Source organism: Oncorhynchus keta, chromosome 2 (genome assembly GCF_023373465.1).
Source record: "Oncorhynchus keta strain PuntledgeMale-10-30-2019 chromosome 2, Oket_V2, whole genome shotgun sequence".
Lineage (NCBI taxonomy): Eukaryota > Metazoa > Chordata > Actinopteri > Salmoniformes > Salmonidae > Oncorhynchus > Oncorhynchus keta.
Genome location: NC_068422.1, coordinates 38,026,576 through 38,040,873, shown reverse-complemented (window position 1 = coordinate 38,040,873; position 14,298 = coordinate 38,026,576). Strand labels below are relative to the sequence as shown.

Below are 14,298 nucleotides of genomic sequence, written 5' to 3'. Positions count from 1 at the left end.
ATGTATTATAGCAACTTAATGTAGCATCAAGGAAAGGGGGATACCTAGTCAGTTGTACAACTGAATGCATTCAACTGAAATGTGTCTTCCGCATTTAACGCAACCCCTCTGAATCAGAGAGGTGCGCAGGGGCTACAGTATACTACAGTGAATACTATAGTATTTATACAGTAGTATAGTGTTTTAAAAACACTAGGAATGTTTACTGAAGCTGTTAGGAAATGAAAACATAATGGCTTTGAGGTGGAGGCAGCACCTTCTCTTTATAAACCAACAGTCACTGTTGAAGTGGTTGTAAAAGATTAGGGTTCCGTTTTGTCGAATGCCCTTTATAAAGTCTCTGAATCAGAGATGAGCGGGGGGCTGCCATAATCGGCATCCATGTCTTCGGGCGCCTGGGGAACAGTGGGTTAACTGCCTTGCTCAGGGGCAGAACAACGGATTTTTACCTTTGTCAGCTTGGGAATTCGATCCAGCAACCTCTCAATTACTGGCCCAACGCCCTAACCACTAGACTCATAAGCACAGTATGAATCTTGAGTACTGTAGGCACGTCATAATGACACATGGAGTGCTCAGTCACCCAAGACACATTCTATTTTTGCAATTGGCAAGCATTGTTAAAGTATAAATAGTCATTTTTATCTTGATAATTGTCTATATCCAGTAGCAAATGATCTAGCTGGTACAATGTTGCTCTTGGCAATGCATGCCTTTTGACATTTGCTTGTTATATACGTTTTCCTTTTCCTTGTACAGGTCCGGGTTAGCAAAGAACAAGACCATGTTCTTATCATCCCACAAGGGCTCTCTTTCACTGAAGTGACGGCTGGCAGTCTGGTAGGTATAATGGTCCATGCGCTTTCATATTCCAGATACACATGGCTTAGAACGCCCCGAGAAAATAACAGCTTGTGCTTATCTCTCCAGTGGGTGAACAACACAATCATTAACAATACAAAACAACCCTATTCAGATGTGTGAATTGTGCAGAATATGTGTTCAGACTATTGACAGGGCCTCATAATCAATGGCCAGCCACTCAAACAGACCCTGGCTGTGCTGAGAGACATGCCTCACTACTTCAGCAAGGGGTCAAGGAGAATTGACAATTGTGTTGAATGGATGCTTTCTAGTTTGTTGTCAGCATGTAGATGCCGTAATACAGTATTGATGGAAGTCCCAATAGAAGGATAACTAGATTCCTCTTGCAATATAATCATAATAACTGAATACAGTGAGTAACAGCACAATGAGTTGGAATAATACCCAATACATTAGTGTGACTTTGTATCCGACTCAGTATCTTGCTGCCATAGTAGACCTAGAGGTGTTGTGTCCTGGTCTGTTTCCAGGTGAAAGTGAACATGATTGGTGATGTTGTCGACCAGGGATCCACCCACCTGGAGGTGGACCACTCTGGCTTCAGCCCTCACGCTGCTGTCTATTCCATGCGCCCTGACGTCAGGTGTATCATACACATCCACACCTCTGCCACTGCTGCTGTGAGTACACTTTAAACTAAAGCTCAATGAGTGGCCATGTCCCTTCATGACTGAATGAAGAGCAACCTCTGGAAGTGTATTTACCATCTTTACCATCTCATCTTTGTTTCATTATTGTATATACACTAAGTGCACCTAATGTAATTGTGCTGTTGCCTTCTAAAGTTCATAGTTACTAGTTTATAGTTGTCTGATGTTTTACTAGCCGGAAATAACTTTTGTTAGTTGTTGGTGACACAGCATAGCCACGGTTGCTTTTATCCTGAACTCACAGGTGTCCTCGATGAAATGTGGCATCCTGCCCATTTCCCAAGAGGCTCTGGTTCTGGGCGATGTTGCGTACTTCGGTTACCAAGGCTGTCTGGATGATCAAGAAGAGAAGGTGGAGTTCCAGAAAGCTCTAGGGCCCACTGCCAAGGTAGCGCAGAATGATGGGTTTCCTTAACAACAACAGGCTCACTGTCGTGTGTGCCAAACATAGAAACAGAACATTTAATGCGTTTAGTCAAATTGTTCTGTTACTGTAGTAATTACTCTTTCTACACAGGTATAAGAGCATTTAAAATGCATTTTCACATTACAAGAAGTCGTATCCACTTGCTAAACTGCTTTGCCTTTCATGTCTTTGTATTTACTTCTGCATCCATATGGCCTTTTTTGATGTTGTTATCCCACGCTTAATCATTTTGTAGGTGCTTGTTCTGAGGAACCATGGCCTGGTTGCTCTGGGGGAGACGATAGAGGAGGCTTTCCACTACATTTACCACTCACAGCAGGCTTGTGAAATCCAGGTAACACTTGAATTCATCAGCCACACCTTTTCTACCACATTATTGTGTAGGTCATGGAATAGTTCACTGCTATTTCTTTTTTCTTACCTCGGAAATAGGATGTTGGCGTGCTGCAATCCAAGATATATGCGTGTTTACTTTGCCTCAGTAAACGTGTGTGGTCTAAACCCACCAGCATGTATTAAATGTGAATAAAAATGCTCCCAGGTTTTTGGAAACAAATCAAACTTGGTGTTGGTCATTTTTCAATTGAATGATATTGTGTTACATTCCCTGTGTGAGAGAGAAACAAGTAAGAAGTCAAACATCTGTTAAAACAAAGCTAAATCAAATACTCTATGTGTGATTAAAACCACTGTTCTCAAACGGCACCAGGTGGAGTTTAGTGTTCTAGGACTTGGTTGAGTCCCCATGTAACTCATAGCTCTATGTGGAGCAGACAAATAATGTGTTCTCTTATCATCATATGAGTGGCGCAGCAATCTATGGCACTGCATCTCAGAGCTAGAGGCACCGTATCACAACCGGCCGTGATCGGGAGTCCCATAGGGCGGCACGCAATTGGCCCAGCGTCGTCCGAGTTAGGGGAGGGCTTGGCCAGGGTAGGCCGCCATTGTACATAAGAATTTGTTCTTAACTGACGTGCCTAGTAAAATAAAAATGTGTCTGGGATAGTGTTGGTTTATCCATTGAGCAGGTTATTCCATGTGTGGTCATTCCTCTGTTTTCTTTACTACACTCTAGTGATGCCTCGTGACACATTTTACCTCATATTGTCACTATAATAGCCAATTTTAGACTTGACTCTTTATTCGGTTAACCTGGTGAATTCAAATGGTCAGAAAAAAATCCGGACCTTGACTATATGTGTTTTTGATGTGGTCATTCAGGTCAGTGCTCTGCGGTGCTCTGCAGGAGTAGAGAACCTGGTGCTCCTGGACAGGGAGAGGTTCAAGCCCCTGACCCATGGAGTGGCTGCTGCTGGGGTCACCGTGGACAGCGAAATCAAGTGGAAAGTGGGCGAGGCAGAGTTTGAGTCGCTCATGAGGATGCTGGACAACCTGGTAGGTGACCTGACCATTATACCTGACCTTTCCCACAATGCTTTGGGTTTCCTCTCCCATGCACATCCTGAGGATGTGTGTGAATATATTGACATCATAATCCCAACCGGAAAGTAGTATTTTTAACTCGTGAATCAAACATGGGGGGATCATCAAGGCCAGCTGTAGCTCCTTGAACTAATGCACCATTTTTTTTGTCCCAATGTGCCTTATTAAAGACCGTTGCGTGTTTATCAAAGATGAGCATCTAATCTTAGCCTGTAGCTATCACGCTGTTTGTTAGCGATGGGTCTGTGTTTAGCCTCCACTGTAGATAACTGTGTGATGTTCAACGGGCTTCCCCTTTAAACAATACTATCTCAACAACCCTGGTAATGACTAGGGCCAGACACATTCTGTGGCCACAGCAGACAATGAGCAAGCCTGATCTCTCTATTGAATCTACTGATGACATGCCACTTGCTGGGGACTGGGGCTGGTGTAGGCTACAGCTGTGTTAGCTTGTACAGCTCTGTGTGATCATAGCCCGCCTCCCCCATCATGGATTCCAGGTGCCAGGCCATGCTGTGTGGAGTTAAGAGCACAGACCACACAATCATTCAGAGTCAATTGACTGGAAAACTCAACACACTCCCTGGGTTCCGCTCAACATGGTTGGGTTTGGGGTTTGCGATCCCCCCTTTTCTTTGATGTGTCCCTAACAACAGTTCCCCTGCCAACTGCACTGTGTTACCAGGCGTGATCCATTCCCTATGAAATCAGGCACTTTTGAAAGTGTTGTTTATATGTACTGTACAAAGTGTTCCAACAAATGGAGGCTAAACATTGGGTGGTCTAGGATCCCCTTAAACCACAGGCTTTAGTCACTGATATGAAGTATATGTTCACATTGTTAAGGATGAAAATAATCTTACAAATTTGTGATGGGAAACTGCAGGACCAATGTTTGAAAACGTGTCCTTGGGAGATTGTTTTTATATGCTGTCGAGGGCCATTCACTTAACAGAGAACACCTTGTGTTTGTTTTGAGCATAATTAAGTTGCACAAACCTTTTCCTTGAAAATCTATTAAACATTCTCAACACTAACAGAGACTTTACAGTTGATGGATAACAGGTGTCCGAGTTTTCGTGGAATCCATTTTGACAGGTGGACTGAAACATTGTCTCTCTGTGTTGCTAGGGTTACCGTACAGGCTATACGTACCACCACCCAATAGTGAGGGAAAAGATTCGGACCAAAAATGATGTGGAGATTCCTGCCACGGTCTACACTGTCCCCTTGCAGGACAGTGATCTGGGTCAGAGAAACCCCTTTAACTTCCTGGTGCAGAAACAGCAGAGGGAGAGGGCGCGCTGGCTCAACTCTCCCAACAGCTACCTGAAGGTCAATGTGCCTGAACGCTCACTCAGTGGAGAGTGTAGCCCCAGAACCAAGACCATGGTGAGCTGCTATAAACCAGTCTTCTTCAATCTACCTTGTGTACCAGTTGACTACATTGTGTACATGCAGTATTGCACCTCTATTGCTTCCACCTGACAATATGTCTTCCTATAGCAGAGATGCAATATCACATGTTGTAGGTTAGCCTGCCCTCTTGTGGAATCTTGTATAACTACATGTATGAAACATATTTCCCTACATAACATCTTCTAAAGGTGTCCGCATGCTTCCCACCCGGAACAGTTTGTGCATATATTATGAAGACGTTTTGTGACATTTTTGTTCGTTTTGTGATTGGTCAACAATTGGTCAAGCTGCTGCTACTCTTTGTTTATTATCTATGCATAGTCACTTTACCCCTACCGACATGTACATATTATCTCCACTACCCCGACTACCCCTGCACATTGACCCGGTACCCTTTGTATATATACTCTTTATTGTTATTTTTGTGTTAACATTTTTTCCTTTAGGTTATTTAGCAGATTTGTCTTACTTTTTAAAAACTCTGCATTGATGGTTAAGGGCTCGTAAGCATTTCACGGTAAGGTGTGTGACAAATTTGATTTGAACAGTATTATTCAATGAAGTGTTTGCTGCCATTCAACAAGAGATTAATCATTTTCATACACATTTGCGACTAAGACCTCTGCAAAAACGTCAAAATTAAGGACATCTCTTGAGTGATCTTGGATCAATTCTGATTATTTTGAGGAAAGTATTCACATCCCTTTTTTTCTCCATTTTGTTGTGTAACAGACCGAATTTAAAATGGATTTAATTAAGATTTTTGGTCACGGGCCTACACACAATACCACAAAAATGTCAAAGTGGAATTATGTTTCGAGAAATGTTTACAAATTCATAAATTGAAAAGCTGAAATGTCTTGAGTCAATAAGTATTGCAATAAGTTCAGGAGTAAAAACAAGTTGAATAATAAGTTACATGGACTCACTCTGTGTGCAATAATGGTGTTTAACATGATTTTTTAATTACTAACTCGTCTCTGTACCCCACACAATTATATGTAAGGTCCCTCAGTCGAGCAATGCATTTCAAACACAGATTCAACCACAAAGACCAGGGAGGTTTACCACTGCCTAGCAAAAACTGGAACTTATTGGTAGATGGGTAAAAAAAACATACATTGAATATCCATTTGAGCATGAAGTTATTAATTACACTTTGGATGGTGTATCAATACACCCAGTCACTACAAAGATACAGGTGTCGTTCCTAACTCAGTGGCCGGAGAGGAAGGAAATGGCTCAGGGATTTCACCATGAGGCCAATGGTGAAGGTTAAATAATTGAATGGCTGTGATAAGAGAATTGAGGATGGATCAACAACATTGTAGTTACTCCACAATACTAACCTAATTGACAGAGTGAAAAGAAGAAGCATGTACAGAATAAAAACATTCCAAACATGCATTCTGTTTGCAACAAGGCACTAAAGTAATACAGCAAAAAAATGTGGCAAATGAATGATATTTTTGTCTTGAATACAAAGTGTTGTTTGGGGCAAATCCAATAGAACACATTACTGAGTACCACTCTCCATATTTTCAAGCATAGTAGTGGCTGCATCATGTTATGGGTATGCTTGTAATTGTTAAGGACTGGAGAGTTTTTCAGGATAAATTATAAACTGAATGGCGCTAAGCACAGGCAAACTCCTAGTGGAAAACCTGGTTCAGTCTGCTTTCCACCAGACACTAGGAAATAAATTCACCTTTCAGCAAAAATGATTTAATAAGCTCTAGACTGAAGTATCTTTATTAAACCAGTATCTTTCCTTTCAGTGGATGAAATCTGAAGAGACCAGCAATGGCACTGGCACCTCCATAAAGATCGAGGACCCCAACCAGTTTGTTCCCCTTAATACAAACCCCACTGATGTTCTGGAGAAGAGGAACCGGGTGAGCTAGAATATCATGTTCTCTAATCATGTTCCTTATTGACATGTTCAGACATTGGGCTGGGATACATTTTGAGTTCAACAGCTTGACCATTTGCTACACACATTGTAAAGGAGGTACTATTGAACTCTCCTCCCAAGCAAATGAGTGTGGATTGCAGTGACCTATAGGATGAAGCCTGTCTCCCTCTGGCATGACAACTGGGTGGTTCAATCAGTCATGAAGCATTTGTATACATTTTTATGGATGCTTAACAGAACTTAAAAGAATTTGTAATGGAAATCTGTATTTTAGATAAGGCAACAGAACACTGTTGATCACATGACTCCAGGACCAAAGTCCCATCTTCTAGCTGGCATCGTTGTGGACACCATACCAGGACCAGTAAGTACTTGGGTCAGCTTCACAACACTAACATGATATGGTGGTGAGTTCCATGACGGTCATGATCAGAAGACTGTAATGTGGGTCTTCATTGGTCCATCCTTATATTGTATTCAGTGACATAGTTGGGTTGGAGCTCACTGGTATGGACCTTCCCATTGGTTTAAGGTTTGACTGGGCATTTGCTCATTAGTCACTTAGCAGTATGTATAGCAGTTAAGTTTAACCCCATTGTTCTGTATCTCTCTCCCCTCAGGCCTTTATCATTGAGGATGAGGAGCAGATGCGCTCTCTTCCTCCCAACCCCTTCAGTGAGCTGACAGAGAAGGTGCTAGAAGAGTATAAGAGCGTTGTGGAGCGAAGGCAGTTTTGCCAGGATGGTACGATTCTCCCCTATCCAATACAAATATCAACACTGTCATCATGATGTAGAACACTCACTTCATCAACATTTCATGTAATTCTCACCTCTGTTATCTACAGTGCTGCTACTGTATTTGTGTTGCTGAATCTGTGATGACTAGGGACCAATGTTTTATCTGGCCAGGTCACATGGTCAGGAAAACTCCAGGCCCTATTGATAACCCTTGAACTTGCAGATGCTGATATCACAGATGCAGATGAGATGACAACATTTGACGATTCCACCATCTCACTGTCCCTGTCTCCACTCATGTCTCCTGCCAAAGGTAGTATTTCATAAGAAAGGCGCAAGACCGGTGTGTCCAATAAAGTTTCCATGAGAAGATGAATTCCTAAATCCTTCTCATAAACCTTTTATTTCGTTCAAATTTTTTGGAGTTATGGAAAGGGTGCACTATAGACAAAATGGTCATCTTCATTCTTCCTGCAGTTTTACACTTTTCTACAAGCTCCCATCTTTCCTCACTGACTTGGTTTCTTCCCATTAACAGAGATCATACCCAATGGGAAAGATTATATGGAAGAACTGGAAGAGAAACTAAACATCAAAGTATCCAAGCTCAGTATAAGCACCACAGAAACGGTTGAAATATCCATAACCTCAGAGAAATCAGGGGGAGATGAGACCCCTGACAGCCAAACCAAGTCCCCCAAGAAGAAAAATAAGTTTCGCACTCCCTCCTTCCTTAAAATGAATTGTAAAAAGGAGAAGGCTGAGGCCTAGAGGGAGACACACTGAGGAATGACATGTCAGCTTATTTGGTATGAGATGAGCTCATGGGATGAGATGTGTTCCTTAGAGGAAATGTATGAGTCACTAAGATCTTAATAGATCTCCAGCTTTTGGGAAGGAGCAACTGTAACAATAAGCCTGTTATTACAATCTCCTTATTACTCAATCACTTCCTCTGAGGGCTCCAGGCATGATGGGTTGAACATGTAGTATATCAGCTGCATTGTTCTTAGTACTGTAGCCAATTCGCAATTCTGTAATACAAATCAATTATAATATACTGTGCAGATACAGAACCTCATTCTTTAAAAGATGAAACTCTTACTGAAATACCACATTGCCTGCTATGTATTTGTGGTCAGAAACTTTTTTAAATTCAGCTCATCATTGAACAGTAGGCCATAGATGAAGGTGACACATATAAACGTCATCTATGTTGTGCATGACACAAGTCATTTTTCCAACAATTGTTTACAGACAGATTATTTAATTTATAATTCACTGGATCACAATTCCAGTGGGTCAGAAGTCTACATACACTAAGTTGACTGTGCCAATCAAACAGCTGAGAAAATTCCAGAAAATTATGTCATGCCTTTAGAAGCTTCTGATAGGCTAATTTACATAATTTTAGTCAGTTGGAGGTGTACCTGTGGATGTATTTCAAGGCCTACCTTCAAACTCAATTCCTCTTTGCTTGACATCATGGGAGAATCAAAAGAAATCAGCCAAGACCTCAGAAAAAAAATGGTAGACCTCCTCAAGTCTGGTTCGTTCTTGGGAGCAATTTCCAAACGCCTGAAGGTACCACGTTCATCTGTACAAACAATAGTACGCAAGTATAAACACCATGGGACCACGCAGCCGTCATACTGCTCAGGAAGGAGACGTGTTCTGTCTCCTAGAGATTAACATACTTTGGTGCGAAAAGTGCAAATCAATCCCAGAACAACAGCAAAGGACCTTGTGAAGATGTTGGAGGAAGCAAGTACAAAAGTATCTATATCCACAATAAAACGAGTCCTATATCGACATAATCTGAAAGGCCGCTCAGCAAAGAAGCCACTGCTCCAAATCCGCCATAAAAAATAAAAAAACAGACTACGGTTTGCAACTGCACATGGCAACAAATATTGTACTTTTTGGAGAAATGTCCTCTGGTCTGATAAACGAAAATAGAACTGTTTGTCCAAAATGACCATCATTATGTTTGGAGGAAAAGGGGGGAGGCTTGCAAGCCAAAAAACACCATTCCAACCGTGAAGCATGGGGGTGGCAGCATCATGTTGTGGGGGTGCTTTGCTGCAGGAGGGCTGGTGCACTTCACAAAATAGATGGCATTGTGAGGAAAGAAAATTATGTGGATACATCAAGACATCAGTCAGGAATTTAAAGCTTGGTTGCAAATGGGTCTTCCAAATGGACAATGACCCCAAGCATACTTCCAAAGTTGTGGCAAAATGGCTTAAGGACAAGGTATTGGAGTGGCCATCACAAAGCCCTGCCCTCAATCCTAAAGACAATTTGTGGGCAGAACTGAAAAAGCGTGTGTGAGCAAGGAGGCCTACAAACCTGACTCAGTTATACCAGCTCTGTCAGGAGGAATGGGCCAAAATTCACCCAACGTATTGTGGGAAGCTTGTGGAAGGCTACACTAAATGTTTGACCCAAGTTAAACAATTTAAAGGCAATGCTACCAAATACTAATTGAGTGTATGTAAACTTCTGACCCACTGGGAATGTGACGAAATAAATAGAATCTGAAATAAATCACTCTCTCTACTATTACTCTGACATTTCACATTCTTCAAATAATGTGGTGATCCTAACTGACCTAAGACAGGAATTCTTTCTAGGATTAAATGTCAGGAATTGTGAAAAACTGAGTTTAAATGTATTTGGCTAAAGTGTTTAAATGTATTTGGCTAAAGTGTATGTAAACTTCTGACTTCAACTGTATATGAGGTCAAGCCTTAAGGAGTGTGGTTCGTTTTTATCTGGGCCTATTCATAATAGTGCTGTCTTAGTTTTAGTTGATATAAAGTAGGCTAAAGTATGGGTTGTAGTAGTGTTTATAATTATTCAGTTATTGGTTAACATTTTGATATACACTCCATGTCTTCTTAATAATAATTGTACGATAAAATAATACTTTTAACAATGTAAGACAGAGAAGGCGATTTTAGCTGGGTATGTTTTTCAGAAACTTTTATTTATGCCAGTGATATTATTTTAGTGGTTGCTACTTCTTCATTATTGTGACAAAATGAACTGAAAGTGTGAAGATTTGAAAAATCTCCAATCGAAATGAGCTCAATACTGCTGAATCCTTTTTTTTTACCGCATTCACTGATATCTTGGCATGGATATCACTACTGAATGCTAAATTACAAATGTAAAGATATGAAATAGGCCTTTATCAGATTATAAAATGTATTATGAATGTGTTGTGTATGTGAAAGATTTGTTAAGACAGTATTTTGATAGATAATTTGAAAGTTGGCCATACAAAAGTAATAAAATGTTTAATGTTACCATTTCCCCCAAAATTAAGAAAGAAATGCAAGATTATGGTTATGGTTAAACTATGCCTCTATTTGCCTCCCCAAGAGGCTTAAATGTCTTGATTTTGTCACTAGGTTGTTGAACTAAGATTGCTTAATAAGGTTTGCTCACTCTTCTCACTTTTCAAAAATATTTAATTACATTTGTATGGCCTTATGGCAGGTTAATAGCAATATGTTATAAAAAGCTGTTCTCTGGACCAGAGTTAAACTGAAGACAAAGTCAAACATCCAGAGACGATATAAATCGAGGATTTATCCCAGTTAGCAATGTGAATGATTTTCTTCGATCCAAAGGGAGAAACTTGGTTTTCCTTTGTAGATACTACGTTTTGTGAAGCAGTTTTAAATGCAATACTGAAATTAAGGTTGATTAATTTGCAACGGTTGCTTTAACATTTATGTTGCATGTTTTTATGCTTGTCAGTTTATGCTCTGTTAAAGTATTATGAGCATGCCTCCCGAGTGGCGCAGCGGTCTAAGTCACTGCATCGCAGAGCTAGAGGTGTCACTACAGACCCGGGTTCGATCCCAGGCGGTATCACAACCGGCTGTGATCGGTAGTTCCAAAAGGCGGCGCACAATTGGCCCAGCGTCATACATTTTTGGCCGGGCTAGGCCATCATTGTAAATAAGAATTTGTTCTTAACCGACTTGCCTAGTTAAATAAAGGGAACAATGTTTTTAATGACTTGACCCTCGCCTCCCAAGCCCGTTGGGGAGTTGCAGCAATGAGACAAGATTGAAATTGAGGAGAAAAGAAGTCGGTAAAATACAAGAAATTAAGTATCACAAGCTAACTGAATTGAATATACCCAGTATATCATGTTCACAGTCCCAGTTAACTTGTATTACTAATGCTTATTTTGTTTGAATTGATTTTGTATTGACTGAGCTTTTGTAATGTGTGCTCTGTATAGCAGCTTCATAGCTTTTCATTACATTCCTTATGAGATTACATTTCACCATATGTAATAAAAACCGTGTGTTTACATGATTGTATTATTTTACCAAGGTTGATTGAAACATAGTGTTGCTTACAATCTTTTAAATCGTTTTGCATTCCTATGTCATTAAATCATGCAACAAACATTGACATACATGTAACTGCCAAAATAATGGAAACACTTGAGTAAACGAGGGATACAAAGTATATTGAAAGCAAGTGATTCCACACAGGTGTGGTTCCTGAGTTAATTATGCAATTAACATCCATTCACCTTTAGGGTCATGTATAAAGATGCTGGGCAGGCCATTATTTTGGCTACATGGCTATGGCCCCATCCACAGGACAGGGCACAAGTTGTCACTGAATGGCTTGATGAGCATGAAACTGATGTAAACCATTTTGCTCTTAAACTCAACTCTTGACCTCAAAGCCAGTTTCACTGCTTTTTTAAATTGTTCCTCTAATCAGGGACTGATTTAGACTTGGGACACCAGGTGTGTGCAATTAATTATCAGGTCAAACAGAGAACCAGCAGGCTCTGAATTCCGTAGAGTAAGTGTTGAATACCCCTGCCATATGCCATGGCTGTCTTAGTAACCAGATCTCAAACCAATTGTACACTTTTGGGAGATTCTGGAGCGGCGCCAGAGTCAACGTTTTCCACCACCATCAACAAAACACAAAATTATGGAATTTCTCATGAAAAAATTGTCACATCCCTCCAATAGAGTTCCAAACACTTGTAGGATCTATGCCATGGTGCATTGAAGCTGTTGTGGCGGCCCAACACCCCATTAAGCAACCGGGTCTCAGATAGGGCTGTTGCGGCAGTCATGACCACAGTACTATTCCACGGTAATCTCCTTTTATGCACTCTGGACATGCTTTGGTAGTACCCAACTTGTTAACTACCAACAGGTCTGACAGGTCTGCAAATCTAACCGAAAATCACATCAAACATATCAAAATAGTAGGCCTATCGTACTTTTAAAACACCTCACTGTGATGATCAATTTGAAGAAAGAAGTTCAACAGGTTGAAACTGTAAAACATGGTTGTTGTGGATGTTGTTTCAAAGCCTAACTCAACGAAATGGGCAGCTCTTTCTAAGGTGACGATTAATTCAAAACACCCATACACATATTAGCTTATACATAGGCTTATGAACATATTTCACTTCAATTCCCAAATTAAGCACTGGGTAGCTGCAGGAACAAGGCTGGAGAGCCCATGGCATACATCATCACAATCTCACACTCAATTCGTGCAAATATGTACAAGAATTTCATCAGTTCTTGTGTGGCTTAATTTGTGCGACTTAATTCGTAGGAAAAATGACACATTTTTGTGCGACGTCATTCAATTGAAAATCATTTTCTGGGGGGACAAACTTCGAATCAGTCTTTTGAAAGATGTTGGAGCAATGCATCTTGGGAAATTGTGTTCTACGCTGCCCTTTTTGTGTCCACGTGTATTTATATTAGTAAACAAACCAATTATTGTTAATCAACCAGGTTGTCACTGAAATACTTATATGAAAATAGTAGCCTGACGTTTTTTATATTTTCTATTCATGCCAATGCTGTTTTCTATGCTCGTTTTCGCTTAATATGTTGGGATACTTGTGAGCTTGTAGTCAGAAAGGCCATTTTTTTCGTGTACTCAACAGTAGACCTACATGATTTTCTTCATACCGTATTTCATAATTTATGGAGCCTACATTACACAATTTTATTCAATGCATTTAGTACAAGGCAAATTGAATTGTAATGAATAGAGTTGCCTATTCTACTTGGCAGAAAATCATACAGGTTCTACATCATACATTAAATGATTTCCCAAAGATTGGAAAGCAGCTGCGGTCATCACCCTCTTCAAAGGGGGGGACACTCTTGACCCAAACTGCTACAGACCTATATTTATCCTACCATGCCTTTCTAAGGTCTTCGAAAGCCAAGTCAACAAACAGATTACCGACCATTTCGAATCTCACCATACCTTCTCTGCTATGCAATCTGGTTTCAGAGCTGGTCATGGGTGCACCTCAGCCACGCTCAAGGTCCTAAACGATATCTTAACCGCCATCGATAAAAAACATTACTGTGCAGCCGTATTCATTGATCTGGCCAAGGCTTTCGACTCTGTCAATCACCACATCCTCATCGGCAGACTCGACAGCCTTGGTTTCTCAAATGATTGCCTCACCTGGTTCACCAACTACTTCTCTGATAGAGTTCAGTGTGTCAAATCGGAGGGTCTGCTGTCCGGACCTCTGGCAGTCTCTATGGGGGTGCCACAGGGTTCAATTCTTGGACCGACTCTCTTCTCTGTATACATCAATGAGGTCGCTCTTGCTGCTGGTGAGTCTCTGATCCACCTCTACGCAGACGACACCATTCTGTATACTTCCGGCCCTTCTTTGGACACTGTGTTAACAACCCTCCAGGCAAGCTTCAATGCCATACAACTCTCCTTCCGTGGCCTCCAATTGCTCTTAAATACAAGTAAAACTAAATGCAT

The 14,298-nt window shown here is 40.8% G+C and overlaps 1 protein-coding gene across 4 annotated transcripts in view; it reads left to right on the top strand.

Moving 5' to 3' along the window:
• LOC118400130 (gamma-adducin-like) overlaps window positions 1-11,821 on the top strand; it is a 32,942-nt gene extending 21,121 nt beyond the window's left edge. For all 4 annotated transcript variants that reach the window (XM_035796659.2, XM_052476414.1, XM_052476393.1 and 1 more), the window contains exons 5-15: window positions 760-840; window positions 1,356-1,505; window positions 1,780-1,923; window positions 2,198-2,296; window positions 3,187-3,360; window positions 4,543-4,803; window positions 6,609-6,725; window positions 7,020-7,109; window positions 7,366-7,489; window positions 7,709-7,798; window positions 8,024-11,821. In XM_035796659.2, the coding sequence (XP_035652552.1) occupies window positions 760-840; window positions 1,356-1,505; window positions 1,780-1,923; window positions 2,198-2,296; window positions 3,187-3,360; window positions 4,543-4,803; window positions 6,609-6,725; window positions 7,020-7,109; window positions 7,366-7,489; window positions 7,709-7,798; window positions 8,024-8,256 (1,563 nt within the window). In that variant the 3' untranslated portion in view covers window positions 8,257-11,821. The remainder of the gene's footprint in view (window positions 1-759; window positions 841-1,355; window positions 1,506-1,779; window positions 1,924-2,197; window positions 2,297-3,186; window positions 3,361-4,542; window positions 4,804-6,608; window positions 6,726-7,019; window positions 7,110-7,365; window positions 7,490-7,708; window positions 7,799-8,023) is intronic.
• The last annotated feature ends 2,477 nt before the right edge of the window (window positions 11,822-14,298 follow it).